Source organism: Loxodonta africana, chromosome 12 (assembly GCF_030014295.1).
Source record: "Loxodonta africana isolate mLoxAfr1 chromosome 12, mLoxAfr1.hap2, whole genome shotgun sequence".
NCBI classification, from domain to species: domain Eukaryota; kingdom Metazoa; phylum Chordata; class Mammalia; order Proboscidea; family Elephantidae; genus Loxodonta; species Loxodonta africana.
In genome coordinates this window covers 5,404,291-5,429,734 of record NC_087353.1, presented here as the reverse complement: position 1 = coordinate 5,429,734, position 25,444 = coordinate 5,404,291, and the positions used below count along the sequence as shown (strand labels likewise).

At 39.5% G+C, this 25,444-nt stretch overlaps 1 protein-coding gene across 1 annotated transcript in view; it reads left to right on the top strand.

Annotated features, from left to right (window-relative positions):
* The window catches only part of MYOM2 (myomesin 2), a 107,210-nt gene extending 82,335 nt beyond the window's left edge, over positions 1-24,875 (top strand). The window contains exons 31-36 of the mRNA XM_003411962.3: positions 8,916-9,021; positions 19,984-20,147; positions 20,404-20,440; positions 21,197-21,219; positions 21,857-21,912; positions 23,583-24,875. Coding sequence (XP_003412010.1) covers positions 8,916-9,021; positions 19,984-20,147; positions 20,404-20,440; positions 21,197-21,219; positions 21,857-21,912; positions 23,583-23,900 — 704 coding nt within the window. The 3' untranslated portion in view covers positions 23,901-24,875. The remainder of the gene's footprint in view (positions 1-8,915; positions 9,022-19,983; positions 20,148-20,403; positions 20,441-21,196; positions 21,220-21,856; positions 21,913-23,582) is intronic.
* The last annotated feature ends 569 nt before the right edge of the window (positions 24,876-25,444 follow it).

Sequence of the window (25,444 nt, the reverse complement as noted above, 5' to 3'; positions counted from 1 at the left end):
GTCTTTTCCTTTAAAAACCCAGTTTGGACTTCCCGGTTAGCAGCTTCCTCCAGTTTGCCTTAGGTTGATTAGGGCAGATGCTTTGCATTGAATTGCTATCAGTGTCTTTGTTTCAAAAAGTTGAATAGCAATATAGTCATATGTATTAAACCAGTTTTTAGTTTTGCAAGTAATTTTCCCTTCTGTGGAAACTGTGAGAACAAGGACATCGATTATTAATTCAACAGTATTTTATTTTTGTGTTGCATTGTGCTAAGAGTTATAAAATTTTATTATTGTGGGCTCAGAAATTATCTAATTTAAAATTTCAGATTAAGTAACTAAGGTCTCACCCCATTGTCATCAAGCAGATTCCGACTCATAGCGACCCTATAGGATAGAGTAGAATCGCCCTATAGGGTTTTCAGGGAGCACCTGGTAGATTCAAACTGCTGACCTTTCGGTTAGCAGCTCATAACCACTACGCCACCAGGGTTTCACAGTTAAATGGCTGAATCATGAGTATTCAGCCATCTCGAGTCAGGACTCCAACTAGAATCTAACACATCTCCTCAGTCCCATGCTTAACTGCTGTCTCACACAATTTTTCTGCATTCTGAGAAAATTTTATGTTTATTTTGTCATTCATAAGGTAGATTTTAGTTCTTTCTAATGCAATTCTAATGCAATCGATTGCCATAACTTGAACAAGTGAATGTACATGCGAAAGGGACCAAGTGAATGCAAAAGGTAATTTTTCTCCCTTTATTCTCATCATCTTGGGTTAGAGATTCCTGTGACTGGAAGGTCATGTACGGTCTATTTGGAGTTAGGGACAGAGGGAATAGGCAGGGCTCTCACATCATTAGATGTTAAAATTTTATTCCCCTGGGAAACCAGACACCCTCTCTGCTGGGAGTCTTTGCAACATATCTTGGAATGAAAGGAGTAGAAGTGTTATTTAATCTGCAGTAGGTGTATGTGGTAGCGAAACAGCTGCACAACACACCAAGCCAAAAAACTCAGCCCTGTGCCATCAAGTCAATTCTGACTCCTAGCAATGTTATAGGATAGAGTAGAACTGCCCCAGAGGGCTTCCAAGGCTGTAATCTTTACGGAAGTAAACAGCCACATCTTTTTCCCGTGGAGCCACTGGTGGGTTCAAATCATCAACCTTTTCGTCAGGAGCCAAGCACTTAACCACTACACCATCAGGGCTCCTCACAACAAGCCATCCGCTATATTCTCTGAGGCCACCTGGGGCCTGAAAACCCCTAGTGTGCCCCTCTGCCTCTCCAGTGCTAGGAGAGGCTGTTCTCTCAGTTCCGTGTTTGCAGGCTGTGTGAGGTTATTTTAGCCCGAGAAATTTCTTAGTGACCCCAAGGGGTCTTGGCTTCCTTGGGTGTTAGCCTTGGTTAGTCTTGAAGGGACATCTTTGGGTTACCACTTTCTATGTTTCATATGTCATAGACAGCGTTCCCCATGTGCTGTGTCCCATGAACTGTCTTTTTCCTCCCAGAAAACATGGTGCCTTTATGCTTTGATTATCAGTGTGCTAGTCTCTACCCTTTATTTTCTGGGAAACTGTGTGCATCTGCTTGCTTCTTGTTTCTTCTGAGAGTACAGGTAGTGCTAACACACACACATACATGCATACGTGCACACACAGGCACATGCACGCACACACATATGCACACACACACACGTGCACACACATGCACACACACATGCACACACATGCACAATACACACGTGCACACACGTGCACACATGCATGCACAAATGTGCACACACATGCACGCACACACACGCACGCACTACACACACATGCACATGTACACAAACATGCACACACACATGCATGCACATGCACACACAAATATGCACACATGCACACATACAAATGTGCACGCACATACATGCACACACACATACACACACAAGTGCATGTGCACACATATATGCACGCATACACACATACAGACACACACGCATATGCACACACACACACACACATGCACAGTCGCCTGTTTGCTGCTCTGAGTCTTTTTTCCATGAAGGAGGCACATTATTCATTTTACAGAAGAACCACCTATTTCCCAAACATTTGGGGAAAGTTGGGCCAAGATATTATCTTTTTTTCCAAGCTTCTTTATCCGTAGCTCATACAGTCTACTAGATAATATTTTTAAACTGTAAATCTTGCCATTTATTCTACTTATCTTTCATATGGGCACTCTTGTCATCTCTAATCAGTGGCTGTCCAGCATTAAAAGGAGCCTCATTTTGGCCAATCTAATAAGAGATCATTGAACACGAGTTATTTCTTCAAACATCTGGGAATTATGATGAACACTACCCTCAGGGGAGCACTGAAAGTTACGTAGCTGTTGGTTTAGAAGAGTCATAGCATACACATCAGAATGGCTGACTGGGCTCTGCCTAATTGAAAGATGAGTGTTTTGGGTCTAGTGCTATATTTAATTGCAGTATCAGGCCTAATATGTGGTTAACATAAAGGATCATCAGCTCTGAAGGAGAGTACATATAGGGAACTGTCCAAAACAGCAAGTTTATGTTTTGTGGAGCACAAATACGTTTCCTTATGTTTAGCTTTATTGATTTTTAAACCAGATTTCTCTTCACTGGTTGGCAGAGCTAAGGAGATAGTCAATTTCCCCCAAGTTTTCTAAATCCAAACAGGCTTTGGGGCTTTTCGTCTTTGGAACCAATGCTACAGCTCTCCTGGGGCCCAGAGTTTTGTTTGGGTTCGAGGACCCATTAGAGAGTTTGGTTAAAAGGGGCATCCTCATTTCAGCCTGGTGGACTTGCAGGCTGCGCTCTCCTGGCCCCATGAATCCCTGCACAGAATTCTGAAGAGACATTGTGTAACAACATCGCAAACGATGCTTTCGTGCCAGCCACCTAATGCGGCCACAGAGTAAAATAGTTTGTTCTTTGGTTTCTGAAGGTCAAAGAATGTTCTTAGCTGTAAAGCAAATTTGTCGTGCAAAAATGCAGATATAGTTGGACCCTTGAATCTCTCTTGCCCTCAGTCTTCTCATCTACATAATAAAGCATTTGGGCTGGATGGTATCCAAATTCTCTTCCAGATTTAGAATTCTATAATTTTAAACACATTATAGGAGCCTTGGTGGTGCAGTGGTTAAGAGCTCGGCTGCTAACCAAAGGGTCAGGAATTTGAATCCACCAGCTCCTCCTATGGGGAAGTTCTACTGTGTCCTCTAGGGTCGATACGAGTTGGAATCAATGCAACGGCAATGGGTAAACACATTACAGATAGATTTAAAAATAGAAACACATTAAACTAAATAACCTTGTATCTCTCCCCATTATAAGTATATTTATTTTATAAATACATAAATTGTAGCATATTATAAAACTTACACATAAATTATACTTATTTGTATATATGATGACATGTATGTATATTCTGGGCTTTCAAACCATAAAAATTTCCCTGTATGTGTATATATGCCTTGAAAATATGTGTACTTTTCCATGTTGACTTCTGATGTGGAGAAAACAAAATAGAAGAATCAAACTGTTAAGTTTTAGACATCTTCTTTAACTATGCCTGTCATGACGCACTGAGAGAGTCCATTTATTTTACAGAATCTTATAAAAGACCATATGAAGTATCTAGATAAGGACTATTGTCACAGAGAAGCTGCGTTATTTGTTCTAGGTCACTCAGTTAATTGATAGCAGAAGAAATGGGATAATCTAAATTTTCAGTGTTCTTAGATTAGGAGCCTAGTGCCCCTTCCAATGTACTTTGGAATTGTTTCTTCATCACACATTATTTCTAAGACAGAACCTTGGTGGCGCAACGGCTATGTGCTTGGCTGCTAACCGAAAGGTTGCTGGTTTGAACCCACCCAGCTGCTCTGGAGGAGAAAGACCTGGAGATCTGCTTCCATAGAGATTACAGCCTAGAAAACCCTATGGGGCAGCTCTCCTCTGTCACATGGAGTCTCCATGAGTTGAAAATTGATTTCACGGCACCTAACAAGAACTCACACAATTATTTAAAATTGATTATCATTTTATAAAAATCTATAAAGTGTGGTATTACTTAAAGTGGGCCAAATTCAAAGGATATGCCCTGCTTTTCAATGTTTATGGAACTCTGAAATATCTGATCAAATACCTTAAAAAGCAGTTGATGAAACAAACAGCAGTGGCAGAATTTTCTTTTGGCATGGCATATTGCAAAGATTAAATATCTATCTGGTTAAATTTTGTAGAATAAAAATATAAATGCTCCTTAAGTCTTTAAAAGCATGTCTTAGTAATGACGCAGTTGACAAAATCAGAAAATAAGAATTCAACTTAGTAGTTAATGTTTGCCAAGGTCAGTGTCATTCCTGGAAATTAGGCACTTGTAATCTGATTACCTGGAGAATGTATCCTGTGTCCTTTCCTCTCTGCGGCTGGCAAAGTTAATTATCCATTGATTTGCTAGCTGTAATGAAACGCATACATTTCTGTAGTGTATCTTTTAACTCAGGATGCAGGGCTTGATTATCAGTATTTAGGGAAACTGCTTGGCAAGATCCCTGCATTCGCGTTGAGAAATTTTCTAGAATTGTTCTTCCTTGATCCAGTCAGTGGCTTCATTTATGTTATCTTTTCCTCCTCTCTGCTTTATTGGAAAACTTTCTGGGCTCATGATCATTTATCGATTTCAATTATAATCTGAAAAATGACTCTGAACTTTCCACTGCTTGGTCTTTTTTAAGACTACAAAATTTCTGTATTACTGTGTTCGAAGCTGTCTGATTTGTTAACCTCTGTGATAGGTCTTGTGCAGGAACGGGGCTTAGATATCAGTTCATTCCATTCACCACTTAACCCTTTTTAATACATGTGGTAGGGCTGTGGGGAGAAACAAATAGGAGGGAGGGATTTAGAAAAAAAGTTTTTCTGCTCTTCTTGAACCTTTAATTTTGTTCCCAATTTCTAGCAAATTCAAGTATGAAGCCCTGGTGGCGTAGAGGTTAAGAAGCTTGGCTACTGATCACAATATTGACAGTTCAAATCCACCAGCTGATCCTTGGAAATTATGGGGCAGTTCTACTCTGTCCTATAGGTGTGCTACGAGTCAGAATTGACTCAACGGCAATGGGTTTGGTTTGGTGTTCTCTCTTAATATTTTTCTTCTCTTTCCCATCTGTTATTTTTGTTCTCTATCTTCCTTTCTGTCCATTAAGAGCATGGAACAGTAAGAAGATGGTGCAGAAGAGGTGTTTAGAGTAGTTGTTAATTTCAGGTATCTGTCTTTTACCTACATACCATCCTGGGAGCAGTCGAACTCTGCCCGCCTTCTCCTCTTCTCTCAACCCATTTCCTTCCTTCTAACATCCATTCATCTCCTGTGTCTCCACTCCCTTGCACACCTGCCAACCACATACATTTCATTTCTGTTGCCCTTACAAGAGATTTTTTTTACCTGCTTGTTCTTGAACCGAGGACATTCGTCGTTATGAGTGTTATGTTATGCTCCCCTGAATACCTAGTTGTGATGCTGCTGGTATGGGGAAATACAGCATTACTGTCTTCTTGAGTGTGAGTGCGCTTGCAGAATAAATGTGACTTTCAGTGTTGATTTGAACTTAAATGGGGACCTTATACATGGCATTTATGGAGCCCTGGTGGTGCAGTAGTTAAGAGCTAGAGCTGCTAACCAAAAGGTTGGCAGTTCAAATCCACCAGCTGCTCCTTAGAAACCCTATTGGGCAGTTCTGCTCTATCCTATAAGGTCGTTGTGAGTCGGAATCGACTCAACAGCAATGTTTTTTTTTAATACATGACATTATACCAAAGCAGTAGCTGTTGAGTCGGTTCTGACTCATGGTGACCCCACGAGGGTCGGGATAGAACTGCGCTCCACAGAGTTTCCAGTGGTTGAGTTTTCAGAGGTGGAGCACTGGGCCTTTCTTCCGAGGTGCTTCTGGGTGGACTCAGTTCTCTGACCTTTTGGAATGATGAGCTTTTTACATCTCACAGTGACTGAAATCATCTTAGAATGATGGATCATGACCTTTAAAGTGTTTATTTCAGGTCTAGGCAAAGGGTAATTTATTTCCCCGCCTCTGGTTTATTAACACCCAGGAGAAGATGGTTTTTATTAAAAACTAAGTAAAAAAAACCTAAAAATATTGACAGCATAGCTATCCTCTTACATTTACCTTATTTTCTAGAGTGCTTTTGGGAGACTGTTTATGAACTAGCATCTTATTTCTGTCAAATTGGACATGGTGAGCTTTCAATCACCTATGGGTGTTTCGTGTTCATGCTGAGTGAGACTTTGGTTTGTTGAGCCCAGTCTTAACTCTTTCTTGTCATTTTGAAAAATAAGGGATGTATTTTTGTTCTTCTAAAAATATATGCCTGTTTATTATTATGTGTCAATTACAAATCATTACGAATATTCCACCTTTTGACGATGACACCAAGGAACAGAAATGATACCCACAAACGTTTCTTAAGGAAACTTCCCACACTATTCGTTCATTACCACAATTGTCTATTTATGAATAAGACCACAGAAAGCTTCACATATTGTGATTTCCACAGAACTGCTCTAGCTTTGAGATCTTGACTTCCCTCTGTATCACTCCACCCTTCTTACATCTCTCCTTTCCTTCGTCCTCGCATTTACTAAGATAGCTTTTCCTGTGAATGGAGCTTCTAAGCACTCAATCTCCTAAAGTGATTTCTGGAAAATCAGTCTAAATGATGTATCTTCTTAGAAGCTGGTTAGATCCCTCTCCCTGCCTGGACTTTATGGTTAAAGGACCATCCCCCAAGAAATCTTTTTCTCACCTGTTCTGACTCCTTCCCACCTCCACGGGTATTCTTCCTTCACGACCCTGTCTACTCTACCCCTTGGCAGATTTCCTCATTTCTGTTGTCTATGAGGAGTCCCTGAGTGGTGCAAATGGTTAACACACTCTGCTGCTAACTGAAAAGTTGGTGTCCACCCAGAAGTGCCTTAGAAAAAAAGACCTGTTCATCTCTTTCCAAAAAATCAGCCATTGAAAACCTCGGAGCCGCACAGTTCTACCCTGACACACACGGGGTCACCAGGAGTCGGAGTTCACTCAATGGCAACTCTTTTTTTTTTTTTTTTCAGCCCTATGCTAGCCATCTGATGTGTTTTCCTTCATCTACATCTGCCTGTCTCCGCTCTCTCCATTCTTACTAAGGGCCACCCTTCTGGGCCCTGGATCTCATTCCTTCCTTCATTCACAGGCACTTCCTTATTACCTAACCCTTTCTTTCTTTAGCGTCTGTAGTCTTTCCCTCTCTAAAAGCACCTTTCCTTCAGTTTTCTGTTTTTCTATCTCTTTCATGTTAGTGACTTTTCTCAAAGGTCCATTGATTCTTGGCTGTACTGCCATGATGAGTGTGTCATGGTCTATCATTTCCTGTACTATTTGTCCACTGAGTTTCTATGAGTTTTATTGTCTTGGGGCTTTAGGAAGAAGTAGAGCTAAATGCGCGTAGTCAGTCCTCCAGGCGCCAGTAATTGACCCTGGCATAACTCGTGCTCTTAGAAGTAGTTTCACACACATTACCTCATTTACTTCTTACAATAACTGTCAGGGTAACTGTTTTTATTTTATTTTTTGTGTTCTCAATTTATACGTTTATTTAAAATAAATGGAAAATAAAATCACAGTCGTGGTCACTTTTATTTCTGTTTTTATTTTTTCACATTGTTGGAATGAAATATACATTTTTTATATTTTCCTTTACTTTTATAATAATTTTTCATGTTTTATCTAGGTTGTATATTCACTATTTTAAAAATTGTATAATATTTTATGGAATAGATGCACCGTGGTTGAAATTCTTCCCTATAAGGACATTTATAAGTTTTCATTATTATAAATAACTCCAATGTACACCTTTGGGCAGAGAAAGGCTTTTTCAATATTAGGAATGTTTCTTTGAATAAATTCCCAGAAGTATAATTAGTATGTAAAATACTATGGGTATTTTTTTAAGATTCATGATACGAGTTTTCAAGTTGCTTATGAATATGAAGAGACAGGATAAAAATACCTCTTCTCCATAACACTCTCATCAGCAGTTTGCGATCATATTATTTTCACTAATTATATAAATATAACTTTCTAAGTGAGGGAATACCATTAAGTGTATGAAAATTCTCTGAGTTTACATGTCTAATAACAATATCTGCTTTAAATTTAGAGTCTTCGCTGTAATAATGTATTACCTCCTAATTGTCTCCATTTCTGTCCTCTTGCCACCCCCCGACCATGATTCATTCCAGTCAAATGGGTCTAAATTTTTACTCCATAAATACCAAGTGTTTCTTGGATTTTTTTTTTTTTTTAGTTGCCTATGGGTTCTTCTGCCTTTCTTTCCTTCTTAAATCTAGTTTTCCTCATCTTGAGTGACCTAACCTGGCTTTATTGTCTCCTTGACCGCTTAATTTATGTTAACTCTTAACCTCCCTTTCGCTGATTTTCTATGAAACTTAAGGTCCCCATTAATTATTGTAGCATTTACCGAGTTACAGTGTTATTTATCCTATTTTCCTCCTCTCTTAAGCTGATTAAGCTGCTGAAGGGCAGATGTTGATTTTTTTTTTAAATTACATGTCTCTTATGGTATTCACCAAAGAGCTTTTGGAAAAAAAAAAATTGTAGCATGGTAAATTCTTATTCAATGAAAGAAAATGGTATGAAAAAAGCACAAAAATTTGTGGCTGACAGACATTAAAATATGACGGTGTGAGAATATGTGTACAGATATGTAGATGGCTGCAGCAGAGAGAGTGGAAATAGCATCTTTCTGTTATAACAGCACATGTATTGCTTTTCTTAGATCCAGAAGAGCTTAGCTTTTTCTTAGATCTTCTGTTTTATTCCCTGCAGGAAAATCTGCTTCTCCACTAAAGGTACTGTGTACCCCTGAAGGAATAAGACTTCAGTGTTCCATGAAATATTTTACAGAAGAAATGAAAGCAAACTGGTATCACAAGTAAGTAAAACATCAATTGACTGTGGCCATGTCATAGACACAGGCACGCACGGGGCTGATGACTGGGAACACCATTCTCCACAGCAGAAGCTCATGGCCCTGCCCATCCTCCCCAAAATTCACAATTTCTAGAAATCTTAACTGCCCATGGCTCTGGTGGTGGTGGTGGGGAATCATGGCAGTGGGGAGGACTTAGGAGAAGGATAATGAAAAAGAGACACGTTTCTTCAGCTTCATGATGTTACCAAAGGTGGCTCTACTTGTAACACACATTTTATCTGGAATTTAGCAGAGAGCTAATGGAAAAATAATATTTAGAAACCATGCTCCAAATTTCCAGTTTGTTGATTTCCCATTAGACTTGATTAAAAAGAAAAGGACCCAAATCAACCTAATAATTAAAATTAAAGAAGAGAGAAATCAAGATCAACCTGAATAAACAGCAAGTTTTCTGTGTTTCATTTTTGCTGCTCTGCTGCTTCTATAGGAAACCCTGGTGGCGTAGTGGCTAAGTGCTATGACTGCTAACCAAAGGGTCAGCAGTATGAATCCACCAGATGCTCCATGGAAACTCTATGGGGCAGTTCTACTCTGTGCTATAGGGTCGCTATGAGTCGGAATGGACTCAATGGCAATGGGCTAACGGGCTGCTTTTAGGAAAAAAAAAAAAAGTTTTTTTCTTTTTTTCTAAAGCGACTGCCAGACTTTTTACCACAGAACTCACAGCATCAGACAAATCTTGCCCTGCCCGGCCACCTGGTGTCCAGCCTCTTTCTTATCTATATCAGAAGCTTATATCTACAACAACTAGCCAAATTTACGAGTCCCTGGAAATATAGGATTGATTTCAGGATCCTATCCTCATAGGATGTAACTGCAGAATAGAAGTAGATTTCAGATACCGGGGCAGATGAACGAGGGACCATGTCTTTTGTCTATTTTTCCTGTAAGTGAGGAACACAAGGGCAGTTTTTCAATGATGCCTACACATCAAAACCTCATGGTCCTTGATAAAATATATCCCGGAGTGTCCGTGTCATGACTTTAGTATTATATCTTTCTAATTAATATTTCAAAAGAAAAACTCTATGGTTGTGACTATTTTATTTTTTAAAGTGTTGTTTTGTTTAGGCGAATCTATTTGTGACTGGGTGAGTTTCTAAAACGTTCCTTTTTTGCCTACTTAATTTTGATATACTGTGCTTTTGTCTTATATGTTATGTTTAGAAACATAAAATTATAAGACATATTGTAATTTTAGTACATCTCTATTTGGAATCTTACATTTCTGTATTTTTAATAGTATAGAATTCAGTATCAGGTGGAGTCATTATAGATCCCATACTAAGGAGTTTGCAAGGGAAGTATATTAAAATCAGGATCTTTTTGTAAGGGATTCCAATAACAGTGATTCTACAGACTGGAACTCTGGGGTATTTTTGTGATATAATTGTTTGTAAGGATTTACTTTTTAAGACAATGAGTAAATCTATGTTTCTAGCTGAGTCAAGCCTTCTCCTGCAATAGGGAGTTAATCACCTCTTCCCAGTGCTTCCTTGTTATTTATGGCATATTGCCTTGTAGTAAGTTGTATGCAGTTGTAATTTATGTCCTATATTCAGTTGTAAACAAACTCATCCCCTGGGAGAGGGTATCTCTCCTTCATCTTTAGCTCTGCAGCACCTAGTGAGGTGCCTGGCCCATGCTGAGTAGCATGTTGTGTCCTGATTGCTGGGTACAGAGATTACACATATACACGTGCACACACACACACACACACACACCCTGCATAAACACACATGCACGTTATGTTAGCATTACTGAGCAGTTTTTTGTGTTAAACAATTATCATACATTATTTTATTTAACTCTTACAAAAGCCCTATCCATTACGTATTACTACCCTCATTTTATAGACATGGAAACTGAGGTTTAGTGAGAGGAACATAAATCATTCTAGTCAAAGTCACACAACTAGTAAGTAAAACAGAAGATATTTAAATGCTAGTTAGTGTGACTGGAACCACTAGTATACCAGAGGAGCATCAAGTCTAGTTGGGGAGGTTGATGATAGATAAACAGGCAGACAGGTAAGAGCACAGATTGGATAAAAAAATCGCTAGGTCCAAAAAGAGAAGATCGTATTATTGTAAATTTCCATAGACTCATAAAAATAGTATTAATTCTATGTTTTTCTTTCTAAAACAGAATCTGTTATACAACTTAATAGGTATTTATTTAGCACTATTATAATTAAAATATAACTTTTAGTTATATTTGACTATTAAGCAATATGAAACGACACTGTAAACTATCTCTTGGAGTTATGTTTTATAAGTAAAATATTACTTTTAGTTGTATTTTACTATTTGATCACAAAGCAATTTTTATTCGGTAGCAACTAGAAAAATATAGAGTAGTATGAACATTTTTTAGAAATATAACATGCCTTTTGAGGCTAAATGGTCCACTTCACAGAAATTTCTGATGCCTATGGAGTGTACTTTTTGAAGGCTTGTACTGTGGACAGCAGAATTCTTTGTGTTAACGGGTGACACTGAATCAATAGAGTATGATGAGAATTTTGTGAAATGCGAACATAAGCAAGGACAATTGTTCTTTGGTTAAAAATGCTGAGTATATATCAAGGAAGGTAGAAAGTGCCACTTTAAAGGAAGGGTTGGAAACCTATTCAGAATGAGTTAGAATCATACAAAGTGGAACTCAGCAAAAATGTTCTTCAGGAAAAGGATTTTGTTGTCTTGTTCAGAGGTGAAATTAATATGTCATCTAGAAATGGCTAATCTCAAGTTGTTGAGTATTGACAATTTAGAACTTAGAAGTATATTAGCCACTAAATAAATTTCATGGTGTCTTTATAGGAGAAAAAAAAAAAGTGTGATTTAATCTCAGAATTACATTTTACTTCAGCTCAGGAAATCTCATGCACAAAGCTTCAACTGTACAAATTCTCCCCTGAAATCTCAATGTATTCTTTAAAAAAAAAAATTATTGAGGTATAATTTATATGCAATAAACTGCATGCATTTGAACCGTACAATTTGATATGTTTTCACACCTGTGAAATCATCACCCCAATGAAGATAGTGAACTTATCTATCACCCCCCAAAATTTCCCATGCCCCTTAGTAACCCCTCTCTCCTCAGCCCAGCTTCCATCCCCAGCCAACCACTAACTGCCTTCTGTCACTCTTTATCACTGTGCAGTTTTCTAGAAATGGAATCATACCGTATGTACTCTTTTTTTGTCCAACTTCTTTTCCATGACATAATTATTTTGAAATCCTTCTTCATTATTTCATGTGCCAATAGTTCATTCCATTTTATTGTTGAGTAGCATTTCACTATTCATCTCTCGATGGCCATTTGTGTTGATCTCATTTAGCTATTACAAAAAAAACTGCTGTGGGCACTCATGGGTAAGTCTTTGTATGGACATGCATCGTCAGTTCTTAAGTCATCACGTAGGCATGGAATGGCTGGAGCATGTGACTGGTGTAAGTTTAACTTTTAAAGAAATTTCCAAACTATTTTCTATTTTGCATTCCCACCAGCAGTGTGTGAGCATTCCAGTTCCTCCACGTCCTTGCCAACACTTGCTATTCGATATACTCTTGAACTAGCTGAGAGAGGACACTTTTCTCTAATGATGCCTTAGATATCCTTTCCTGTTGGTTTAAGTGGTGTTTGCCAAGTTTCTCCCATGTAAAGTTACTATATTTCCCTGTGTAATTAATAAATATGTTGGGGAAGATACTTTGAGACTATGCAAACATCTTGCTCCTTTTTTCTGCAAATTTGATTATTCAACAGTGGATCTTGCTTGCAACACTTTTTATTGAGGTGTTGCCTAGTGGTGATTTTCTGTTTTCCTTATTTCTTCTACATTGAATAACTGGAATCCTTTGTAAGGGAACAGTCACTTCTCTCCATTTATTTATTTATTCAACTATTTATTTGTATTAGTGTGGACACACAGATTTTTCTTATGTTGTTGTTAGGTGCTGTCGAGTCAGTTCCAACTCATAGTGACCCTATGTACAACAGAATGAAACACTGCCCAGTCCTTTGTCATCCTTACAATTATGCTTGAGTCCATTGTTGCAGCCACTCTGACAGTCTATCTCATTGAGGGTTGTCTTCTTTTTCCCTGATGCTCTACTTTTTACCAAGCATAGTGTCCTTCTCCAGGGACTGATCCTTCCTGATAACGTGTCCAAAGTATGTGAGACGTAATCTCACCATCCTTGCTTCAAAGGAGCATCCTGGCTGTACTTCTTCCAAGATGTTGCCTAAAGCAGGTTCTGCTTAGCGTGGCTGAGGTGAGGAGGGAGGAACAGCGCTGAGAAGGAGCCAGGAGGTGTATGTCTCGAACCAAACTCCTTGTCCAAAGGGAGGCCGAACGTTTTGTACTGATCGCCATCAATTTGTTTGCTGTTGGCTAAGCAGCTCCTGGCTGCTTTGGCTCTCAAAGACAGATTTGCTTGTTCTTTTTATACTATGGTTATAACCCAATACTATCATTCTTACTGTTGTTGTTTTTCATGTATTTATTTGCTCAAATTGTTCCTACTTTGGCCATTGGGAGCTCCTCCAGGTTGTGTTCTATGTTCTTTCAACATGCCCTCATCTTTTATGAGCAATTCTTCACTTTCTGGGTCCACAAGATATATTTCAGACTCCTCTTGTGTTTTCTCTGCTCTAGTCTTGGAATGAACCACTCCTCCAAGGAGCCCTGGAGAATCAGAAACAAGACTTGAGCATTAGGTGTGCAATTTTTAGTGGGTGTTGTTGCTGGTGGGCGTCATATCACTAACTCATGTATTCATACATATTATTGCCCTATCTACCTGTCTGTGTACAGATTACAGACTGTGAGTTCTTACTAATATTGTTGACTCCAGTCTAACACCACAGGATCTATTCTAGCCTTTCTCCTTTCCTTTTTTTTTTTTTTAACTCTTTCTTTAATATATTTAGTTTAGTATATTTATCTTTTTTTTCAGCCTTGCATTCCTGCAAATCAAAGCCTGGGGTTGTATTCTTGAAAGTAAACCAAACCAAACCTGTTGCTGGGGAGTTGATTGAGACTCATAGCGACCCTATAGAGCAAAGTAGAACTGCCCCACGGGGTTCCAAGGAGTGGATGGTAGATCCAAACTACTGACCTTTTGGTTAGCAGCCACAGCTCTTAACCACTGTGCCACCAGGGCTTATCATGAAAGTAGTTTCAGAATTACTAACACATACCCCTCCCTGTGAGAAACAAATTTACAAATTAGAGTACAACATTTTGTACAATTCTTTTTGTCTTTAGTTTTACAGAATCCAGTAAAAATATTGTTTTCCAAAGTTACATCAGTCATTTCTTTTCTTCTTTCCTTCCTACAGGGTGGTATGTAACTAATTTGCAATACGGTTAAGTTGATTTGTTACTGTCTGTATTTAATTTTCAGTTCCCCTTGCATCCCGATTGATTTTAATGGTTTATTTACTTCTGTTTTGAGTATGGGAAACATTCTGTGGTTCTGAGAGTCAGAGCCATGAAGAAAGGCAAACTCAGAAAAGTGACCTTCTGTCCTCATTCCCACCAACCTATTCTCATTCCCCACTTACGTCTCCCCTTTCCCACCTACCTGGTTGTACATAACGACTCTCCTGTATTTCTTTTGCACACATGAGCAGATGAATGCATTTTTAATATCTCCTTCCTTCTTACGTTAATATGAGATATTTTTAATGTAGTTTGGCATGAAAGAATTTAGTCATGTTTTGTGATCAAATGACAAAGCCAAGGAAGAGATTTTGTCAGATTTGGCCCCTTTTAGTCTCAAAACAATAATTAAAAAAAAAGAAAAAAATCCCCCATAAGCCAAAGTCATTGTCTATGTAAAGTAACAGTAATAATTCAGTGAAAAGATATCCAAAGCAGTTAATAGTTATCTTTTGACCACTAGGGCTAGTTTGGCCTTCTTGTAAGTTGACTAATTCAGTGGAAGCCGAGCAGGGAGGGTCTGAGATGCTGAGGTGAGATCTATAGACCTGGGTAGGGCAGGAAAACAGACGGAGTCCCAGTGGCTGGATGAAGAAGAGGTCTAAACAGATGGAAAACCAGCGTAGGAGAAATCAGGGTAATCTGAGCCTGGGGGCGGGGGGTGGGGGGGGTCGGAGTAGCCTGCTCCAACCTCTGCTTACAGCTGTCTGCGTTCTGGAAGTGGCTTTGTCGTGATGTCTGAGGAACAGAATTAGTTCCCAGTCTAAGAAGAGTGTAGCAAATGTGAGAGATGCTGGGGTCAGAGCTCAATCATGGGCGTTAGTGTTTAAGACATGCTCTTGATCCCAAGACTCAAATAAGAGGCTTATTTCTGGAGCTAGAGCCCAGAGCCGCATTACCAGCTGCTGAGTTGTAGAATTACTGGCTCAGGGAGTCTTGCATTCTTGCTAATCAAAGCCTGTGGCTGTGTCAGAGCCTGGAGCTGAGGATTTAACAGCTTCAACAGTAGAATGTCTGGGATCCGAAATGGTGCACCAAGCAGGTCATTGAAGGGTTTGGCATTTTGTGGACACCGCTCCCTCCACTGCAGCAAATTTTACCCCTCAGTCCCAGCTGCACTGATGCTATGAGGACACACATTTGCAAATGGTCTTTACCAGAATCATGTGGCTGTTTGACAGAAACTGTCAAAGCAGCAGCGTGTTGTTTTAAGTCAAACTTGAATAACAAATAGCTTCCATAGCCAAGGGCAGTGAACATGAGGTGGAGTGGAGTAGTTCACAGAGTAAGTCAGTCTTTGCTGCAGTGAGCTGGTGGTGGTCAAACATTGTAGCCAGTATGACATCTGTGCTTATTTATGGCAGTATTATGGGTGCTTTAACATATTAATGGATATTTATTCAAATAGTTGTTTTTTCCCTCGTCAAGTACTTTTCCAAGGTAAAAGAAAATCATATTACTGTTTTTTTTTTTTTTTTCCTACAAGCAAGTTGCAAATTTTGTAGGTGGAAGAGATCACCATCAGAATGGGGCATATTTCAGTTGAATGTAAATACCTCAAAGGTTGAATTTATCATTACTTCCAGGAGCATTTGTAAGGTGAATTCGGGGCCAAATGAGTTGCGCCTTTTGAACAAAGCTAAGTACGATTAAAAAAAAAAAAAAAAAAAAATATATATATATATATACGGCGGATAAAATGGAAAGTTTATTGACTTTTTTTCATGGGTCCTAGTACAATAGCCCAAAATTTCAAGGCTATTTCCATCCAGTCGTGACTGAAGAAACACTAATGTCTCTTTCTCTCCTTCCCTTCCTCCCTCTCTCTCTCTCTCTCTCTCACACACACACACACACACACACACACACACACACACACAGCAGCTTTGGTGTCTTGCTTAGCTCTTTGAGTAAGACCTATCTGAATCAATGGAGATAAACAAAACAACCTTTCCAGCTCTGAGACTCACGTACCATGTGGCGCATGGGATAATACAGGACTGCAGTAACTGGTGCTTCTTCTCAGTGACACTCTGGCCAGCCCTAGCTTGAACCTAGCAAACTCAGGCAATCTTTTCTTCAGCCCTCACCAGGCGCAGCGTGCGGTGCAGAATGCAAACCCCTAGGCGTGATTGAAATCATCCTTTTCTCAGCAGAGCAGGGAGCACATTACAAATCCCAAAGCAATATCCACTCATTGAAGAGAGGGACGCGGTGGTGTTTCCATCGTAGGATCTAGTTAGTTGAGACAGGCCAAACCGAGGGCCTTATTAATGTGTTATGGCTAACAGTGAAATCCCTGCCTCATCAGAAAGTCCTTGTTTGCTTAGGAAGCTGAAGCAGCCATGTTGGAAATACATGGGTGGGTGTGTGTGTGCATGTGCACGCACACTCATGTGTCTATTTGAACTTTCAGACATTAAGTCTCTCATCAGCTCAAAGATAGTGTGTCAAGGTGACTAAGGGTCATTACTGTTCAAAAAAAGAAGCTTTTCTTACTCTATTCGGAAGAGGCTGCACCCACTTGTTGAAATGATGTTTTCGAGCATGTAGTACCGTAGTCAATAAAGCACTACAGCAGGCTCGGTTCCCTGCTGATCTCCAACTGCTGACTGGTTTATCAGAATCCCCGTTTGTAAGTGCATACAGGGGATGAAGAAGCCTTTCTTAATCAAGCTGTGATTCTCCTATCGTGTGTTGGTGTCTGTTTATGTTTGGGTGTTGGCACAGATGTGATTCTCACTCTTCCAAGCATTTCAGGGCCTAGGATTGATTGCCCAGTCCACCACCACACAGTACATTTTCTCTGAAAGAGTTTTTTTTCTGCAAGAACTGAGAATCACTATTTAACGTCTGATTTTACTCTTGTACGCAAGAATGAGTAGGCCTGACTGCTGGAGTGGCCTATTCATCACCTTTATAATAGCTCTCTTGCCTTGAACATATATGATAGCTTGGCCATGATATATGCCTTATGTGCTTGTGGCACTGAACCCTCACGACTACCCTCACCCATCCACAGACGAAGAACCTGGGCTGATTGTGTTGCACCAGTTGGCAAGAAGCAGAAGTGGCATTTGAATGCAGTACCGTCTGATTGCAAACACTGCGTTCTTAAGTGCCTGGTATATTGACTCCTGACTTCATGGTGGTGGGTAGTGGTGGGTGGGATGCAAGCTGGCTTCTCTGTCTTACTGCTTTCTGCTCATTACATCGCATATGGCTGAAGGTTAACAAAAAGCAGTTTAGCAAAGGAATGTGTTCTGTTGCGTGGTCACATCTTTAGTGACACTTCAGGGTCAGCAACTTACACAATTTAAGAGTCTCAAGACTAAAAGATTCTTTATAGATCGTCTAGTTTCACTTTCCCTTCCCCTTCTTTTGGAAAGAAGTCCCTGGGTAGTGCAAATAGTTAATGTGCTTGGCTATTAATTGGGAGGTTTGAGTATACCCAGAGTCACCTTGGAACAAAGTCCTGGCCTTCGATTTCCAAAAAATCAGCCATTGAAAACCCTGTGGAGCACAGTTCTACTCTGACACACGTGACGTTGCCAAGAGTTGGAATCAACTCCATGGCAACTGGTGATGGTTTTTTGGGGAGCAGCAAATGAGAGGGGAGATAACTAACATGTTTTGAATGTCTACTCTATGCCAGATACTGGCCACAAAGTTGGTATATCTTACTAACGTCTTAAACAATCTTAAGAGGTAGGTATTATATCTTCTTTTCACGGAGAGGATCAGAGAGGCTGTGTTATCTGCCTGAAGTCAATTCAATGAAATCAGAATGGAAATCCGGCTGTGTCTGGCCTCAAAGGTCCAATCTTTCCCCTCCTGTGTTCTACCTTGTTGTTGGGCAGTGACTCAGCTGCTCACTGGATGCTCAGTATGTTCTCCTGCCTCTCTGCCTTTGCTTCCTTCTGTCACAAATGCCCTTGTAATATTTACATGCTCACATCTTACCCATCCTTCAAGGCCAAGCTCTCATGGTACCTCTTCCATGAATCTTTATAAACTTCCCCTGCCTTTCTCGGAAACCCTGGTGGTGTAGTGGTTAAGTGCTACAGCTACTAACCAAAAGGTCAGCAGTTCGAATCCACCAAGCACTTCTTGGAAACCCTATGAGGCAGTTCTGTTCTGTCCTATAGGGTTGCTATGAGTCAGAATCGACTTGACGGCAATGGGGTTCTGCCATTAAAAAAAAAAATCAAATCCATTGTCATTGAGTGGGTTCTGACTCATAGTGACCCTATAGGTCAGAGTAGAATTGCCTTATAGTGTTTCCAAGGAGCCGCTGGTGGATTTGAACTGCTGAAGTTTTGGTTAGCACCCAAGCTCTTAAACACTGCACCACCATGGCTCCTCCTCACCATTTACTTCATTGATTTTTTTGTGTTTTGCTCCCATAAAGCTGATCGCTTTCTATGCTAGGTTAATATTATCTGTGAACACATGTTGTAAGTATAATACACCAAGAATTGCTGTTTGTATCTCCAGAGAATGGAGCACAAAGCGTTTACCACTGTGGTTGTGATTGTTAGTTGCCATCCAATTGATTCCAACTCATGATGGCCCTGTGCGTGCAGAGTAGAACTGCTCCATAGGGCTTTCAAGGTTGTGACCTTTCAGAAGCAGATCACCAGGTCTGTCTTCTGAGGAACCTCTGGGTGGGTTCAAACTGCCAACCTTTTGGCTAGTAGTTGAGCGCTTAACCAGGCACTCCCTGCATTTACCAAGGGCTTAATAAATATTTGTTGAATGAAAAAAAAAAAAAAAAGGAATAAAATGGTATTATGGCGAGGAGGGCTGGAGAATTCCTTTTCTTGACTAAACCAAGGAATATTTGGTGACTTGCAACGGTAATGAAATGTACCATAAGTCCTACAAGCAGCTAGTTCTCTGCAAAACTACAAAGCAGGCTACTTTACTGAGCTTTTACTCTTCTGGAGATGGTATGTGAGAGAAATAGATTCCCATTCAAGTTTCTATCTGTCCCTGAAGTCTTGTCCTTCATGTTCCCCTGACCATAATCTCTAGAAATCTTTCACATTTCTCTCTAAACCAAAGTACCTTTAGGAAGTAATTTATACACATTTGCCCAGTACAGACAGGTTGGATTTATGTATTGCAACTGTGGTAATGAGCTCATACTCCCTTAGAAGGCAGGAATCCTATGGATTGTTTTAAAGCTCATTCTGTTTTGACCAACAAACATACGATAAATAATACCTAATCATGAAAAACTAAGTATCATATTTAATTTTAAAACGTTTTCAGATCTGAGTTATTTATGTAGTTAACAAATTAGTAATAGAAAAAAATCTTCTGTGATACTAGGAACTAGTTAGAAAACACTCCCACCCAAACCTTTATACTATTGCCCCGTAGGTATCTTTCATGTAATACGGAAATTCTGATTTGAAATCTGTTCCTGTTGTTTTTTAAAGAGATGCTAAGATTCCATCTAGTGAGCATATGAGAATTGGTGGGAGTAAAGATATGGCCTGGCTGCAGATCTGTGAGCCTACTGAGAAGGATAAAGGGAAATATACTTTTGAGATTTTTGATGGCAAGGGTAACCATCAACGCACACTTGACCTGTCTGGACAAGGTAAGATGACTCTTCTTTAGCAACTAATTATTTTGTATTTAGTGATCTATTTCAAATGTTCAAAGGGAAGATGTATATCTAGAAACAATATGATGTTATGACTTTTATTCAGAGAAAATTATTTTGGAATAATCAACTTACTCATTAGGTTACTTATATGTTTTCATTAACCAAATTCACTGACAGAGCATCTGAGTGAATGAAAAAAGCTGAGCACATTGAAACAGTTAATGACATATAAAATATTTCCTTACAGCTTTTGAGGACGCATTTGGAGAATTCCAGCAACTCAAGTAAGATTTGCGTATTTGATTATTTTTATATAATCTGGGGATCCAGTTGACTTGGAGTCACTTTGGCTGTGTGTGGAAGCATCTACAGATGCCTAGGAGATCCAAAGAATGTGATGCTCCTAGGAACTGGGATAAAAACAGCAATTTAAGCAATTCAATATGTAAAAGGGCAGACATTCTTCTAAACTATAAATGCATTTATAAATTCACTTTCTAAAGGCGTAATAACCCTGGAATACTTAAAATGATAGATTCGTGAAATAGGATCGTGGTGACACATCACACGGAGCAACATTTTGAGGAATAGTTTGGGATTCTCCCGTGTGTCTGAATTTTACAGTATCCAAAAGTGAGAACAGTTCCTGGCTCATATTAAATATTTAATAAATATTGGTTGAATGTGTGAACAAATGACTAAGATAAATCAAAAACTGACAATTTAAAAAATATCTAAATATCTTCAGTGTAATTTGATGAACTGGCTGTAAAAAATCTCTCCAGCCTATGATTTTGAATTTCTTTGGGTTTTAGCAGCTGAGAGATCTGGTTTTGCCCTTCTCCAAATAGGTGGTGGGAGGCATAAGGAAAATGATGCAGATACACAGTCTCAAATCTTGTAACCCAAACATGCTTCTAAGAGAAACCAAACATATTTCCTTCTTTTGCTTTCATCTGTAGCAAATCTTTCAAATGTTATCATTTTCTCAATTATTGTCTTTTAATTCTTTCTTTCCTTTCTGCTCCTTTAATTTCTAGGGCAGCTGCTTTTGCAGAGAAGAGTAAGTGTTATATGATCACAAGGACAATTTGTTATTTGGGGTGGGGCTAAAGGGTCCACATTTTAGAGCCTTAATTGTGTATATTAAATAATAAACAGCAAGCCTTTGAGCTCCAATTTGAAAACTGTTATGACCCTCAAACACCCATACTCTAATTCTTCAGCAGCGTATCCTATGTTACCTGGCCCCCACCTACCTTTTCGGCTTTAGCTCGCTGCTAATTCATCTGGCCTCCTTTTCCTTCCCATTCCCCACCCACCCTTGTAGAAATCCTGAACTTCGGTCGCATGGGATTCTTTTCATTTCCTGAATGTGTCATAGATGTATGTGGCATGGCTTTTCCCTGCTTTTAAAACTTGGTGAATTCTTACTCATCTTCAAAGTCCATCCAGTTCACAGACCATATTTCCTCTAGCTTTTCATGACCTCCCCAGGCACAGAATTACTTCCTCATTTGTATTCCCTTGGCATTTGGTATATACCTCAACTATATATATTTGCTTTTGTGGCTTCGCCCAGGAGAGTGCAAACTCCTCTTTATATTCATCTTTGTATTGTCATAGTGCTTAGCACAGGGCCAGCTCCATGGGAGTAGCCCGATTCATGTTTTCTCAAATGAGTCACTTTAATTTTACAGATCGTGGCAAGGTGATTGGTGGTTTACCTGATGTGGTGACCATAATGGAAGGCAAGGTAAGGATACATAAAACCAAAAAACCAAATCCATTGCTGCCAAGTCGATTCCAACTCATACCGACCCTATAGGACCGAGTGGAACTGCCCCATAGGGTTTCCAAGGAGCAGCTGGTGAATTTAAACTGTTGACCTCTTGGTTAGCAGCTGAGCTCTTAACCGCTGTGCCACCAGGGCTCTGTAGCAGGATAAAAAGTTAGGGCTGAGAGGGGATTTGAGCATAATGTGCTACAATTTACCGCTAAGTCAAGGGAAGCCTGGAGGATGTATAGTATGTCCCTCAACTTGCAGGGAACTCAGAGCTTCTCACCGGTTCTCCTGTCTCTGCATCTGCCTTTTCCTGCACTGCCTCTGATCTTTTGTGTATTAACAAATAATCTAGTATTTTAATATTCTGAATCCATGAACAACACCTTTAAGACCACAGGAAAGCTGTTGTGTAACTCAAGTACCTCAAAGCAGAAGTGTGGCAGCTGTCGTCCAAGCCCTCAGGGCCACACGAGGTTCTAATGCCATCTGTTCTGTGGCCAGTCAAAGGAACAGTTTAACAGGAATGAAGTGAGGCACACATGCAGGTGCACTCAGACACAAACACACGCACACACACGCCACCGACCTGGTATGAAAACAGAAGCCACACCACTTCAAGTGCAAAATATGGTAACTTATAGAAAATGGAAAAAAAAAAAAAAAATCTTGCTCCAATTTTCAAGGTTATTTTGCAATGTGTAAAGGAAACCTCTTATTGGAGTTTTAATTTGCTGGCTTGTCAGTGAAATTATTGATATCTAATTGGTACTTCTCTCGTTGCCTCAGTGATTCTAACTCAATGTCACTAGGACAGAGCTACTTGAAAGACTTTTATGAGGGCCAAGATACAAAAATTTGTAGACCTTTTCTAAGCAGTTAAAGAAAGCCTAGATAGCTCCTGAGACTGAATAATCATGGAACTCATAATAAAGATGTAATTCAGAAATTAGAAATAGTTTTACTTTGTGATACGCTGAAAGCATGTTTTACCTAAGTGTCAAGAATGTATTTGTTGCTGTTTAAGATGATACATTTGCTGGATTTGCCATAGGGCCTGGCAAAATGGATCCATAATTCTAAAGATAAAGGACATTTAGAAACAGGCTATATATATATATATATATATAATATATATATGCTGTAAAATGTAGAGCTTACCCATAAAAAATCAAACCCATTGCCATCGAGTTGATTCCAACTCATAGCTACCCTATAGGACAGAGTAGAACTGCCCCATAGAGTTTCCAAGGAGCGCTTGGTGGATCTGAACTGCTGACCTTTGGGTTAGCAGCTGTAGCTCTTAACCACTATGCCACCAGGGTTTTCTTGTAGAGTTAAATTACCTTTAAATTCTTTAATGAGCTTAGGCCATGGGTTAAAACCGAGAATAAATAGAAAAAATTACCATTGATTTTCTTGTCAGCTCTCCTATGAAATTGTGAACTTCTTTGTGTCTTGTTCTTCAGATACTTCATGTCTAGCACAGTGCTTAGTACATATAAAGGACTTCTTGACTAAATAAATGACGTGGCGAACTGATAAATACAACCACATGACTGAGAGCTAATAAAATCCAGGGAGGTAACAGGACTTTTCTTTTTCTAATTCTTCTTTCTCTTCTCACTTTTTCCCTCTCAAAGACCTTGAATCTGACCTGCACAGTGTTTGGGAATCCTGACCCTGAAGTGGTCTGGTTCAAGAATGAAAAGACCCTTGAGCTCAGCGACCACTTTATAGTCAAGGTGGAGCAGGCCAAATATGTCAGCCTGACTATCAAAGGCGTCACTTCCGAGGACTCAGGGACTTACAGCATCAGTGTCCAGAACAAATATGGAGGTGAAAAAATCGACCTCACTATCAGTGTGTACAAACACGGTGAAGAGATACCAGATGTGTTACCAGCCCAGCAAGCCAAGCCAAAGCTCATACCAGCAACTGCCTCAGCACCAGCTAAATAAAAGAACTACCTGGATATGGAAAAAAAAAAAAAAAAAAGCTTGCAAATCATCGGAATGCTGTGTGCTTATTCCAAATGAATAACAATTATCTGAGTGAAGTCAGGTGTAGGTAGATGATTGGTCATGCAGTATGCTTTTGATTTTTGTACTTGTTTATTATTTTATGTTCATCTAAGAGGAAAATCAAATGCTTTCCACAAGGCTAAACAACTTATGTTTACATAAGACTGATTAGCAGATGCCTGAAACAGGGTATGTAGAAAAGTGACAGTTTATATGTTCATTGCTTCTAGAACATAGAAGTGATAACCAGTTCATGAGCAGCGTGTGGAGGTTCTATACAAAGCCATTGTCCATACCTGTAGCTGTGTTCTTTGGTGGCCGGAAAGCTCTAGTAGATCTTTGCAGTCACGGTGGTGGAGCCATTTAAGCATGTGTGCCTGGTTACACTCTGTATTCTCTTGCTTTAGGCTAATAAAATTTTAAAAGGCACTTTGTTGTGGTTCTCCTGTACCAAATCATACCTAACTACTTCTGTTTGCTCTCCTGGCTTGTTTAATTATGGATTATTGTGCAATTTCACAGCTGGTGGTACACAGGCATCGTGCTTCCAGTCCAGAGAGCCAGACAGGGTAAATCACACCCATTGTAGAACTCCCTCAAACAGTTTTACTCTTCAGGGCTTGGTGACAAGGCGATGGAAATGGATCCAGAGGGGAACCTGCACTGTCATAATTCCTAAGAAAGTATGGATTATTGTGCAAGGCATAGAAATGTTAAGTGGTTACCATACTGCAAATCTAAAAATCTCTGCAGAGAAAACTAAAATGTGTAGAAGACTATATTTTTTTGTAGTGTGCTAATTAATTAATAAGGGATTTCAAAAGAAAGAAAATACTCATTTGAAATGATCACTGTAGTAGCCATGATTCTTGTTATTAGGCATTGTCACGTCAGTTCTGACTCAGCAACCCTATATACAACAGAATGAAACAGTGATCAGTCCTTTGCCATCAGTACAATTGTTGCTATGTTTGAGCCCATTGATGCAGCCACTGTGTTAATCCATCTTGTTAAGAGTCTTCCTCTTTTTCCCTGACCCTCTACTCTACCAAGCCTGATGTCCTTCTCCAGGGACTGGCCCCTCCTGATAACATGTCCAAAGTACGTGAGATAAAGTCTAGCCATCTTTGCTTTAAGGAGCACTCTGGCTGTACTACTTCCAAGACAGATTTGTTCCTTGTTCTAGCAGTCCACGGTGTATTCTATATTCTTCGCCAACACCGTAATTCAAAGGAATCAATTCTTTCTCAGTCTTTCTTATTCACCGACCAACTTTCACAGGCATATGAGGCAACTGAAAATGCCATGGTTTGGGTCAATCAATGCACCTTAGTTCTAAAAATGACATCTTTTCTTTTTAACACTTTAAAGAGATTTTTTGCAGCAGATTTGCCCAATGCAATACTCCATTTGATTTCTTGACTGCTGCTTCCATGGGGCATTGATTGTAGATCCAAGTAAAATGATATCCTTGACAACTT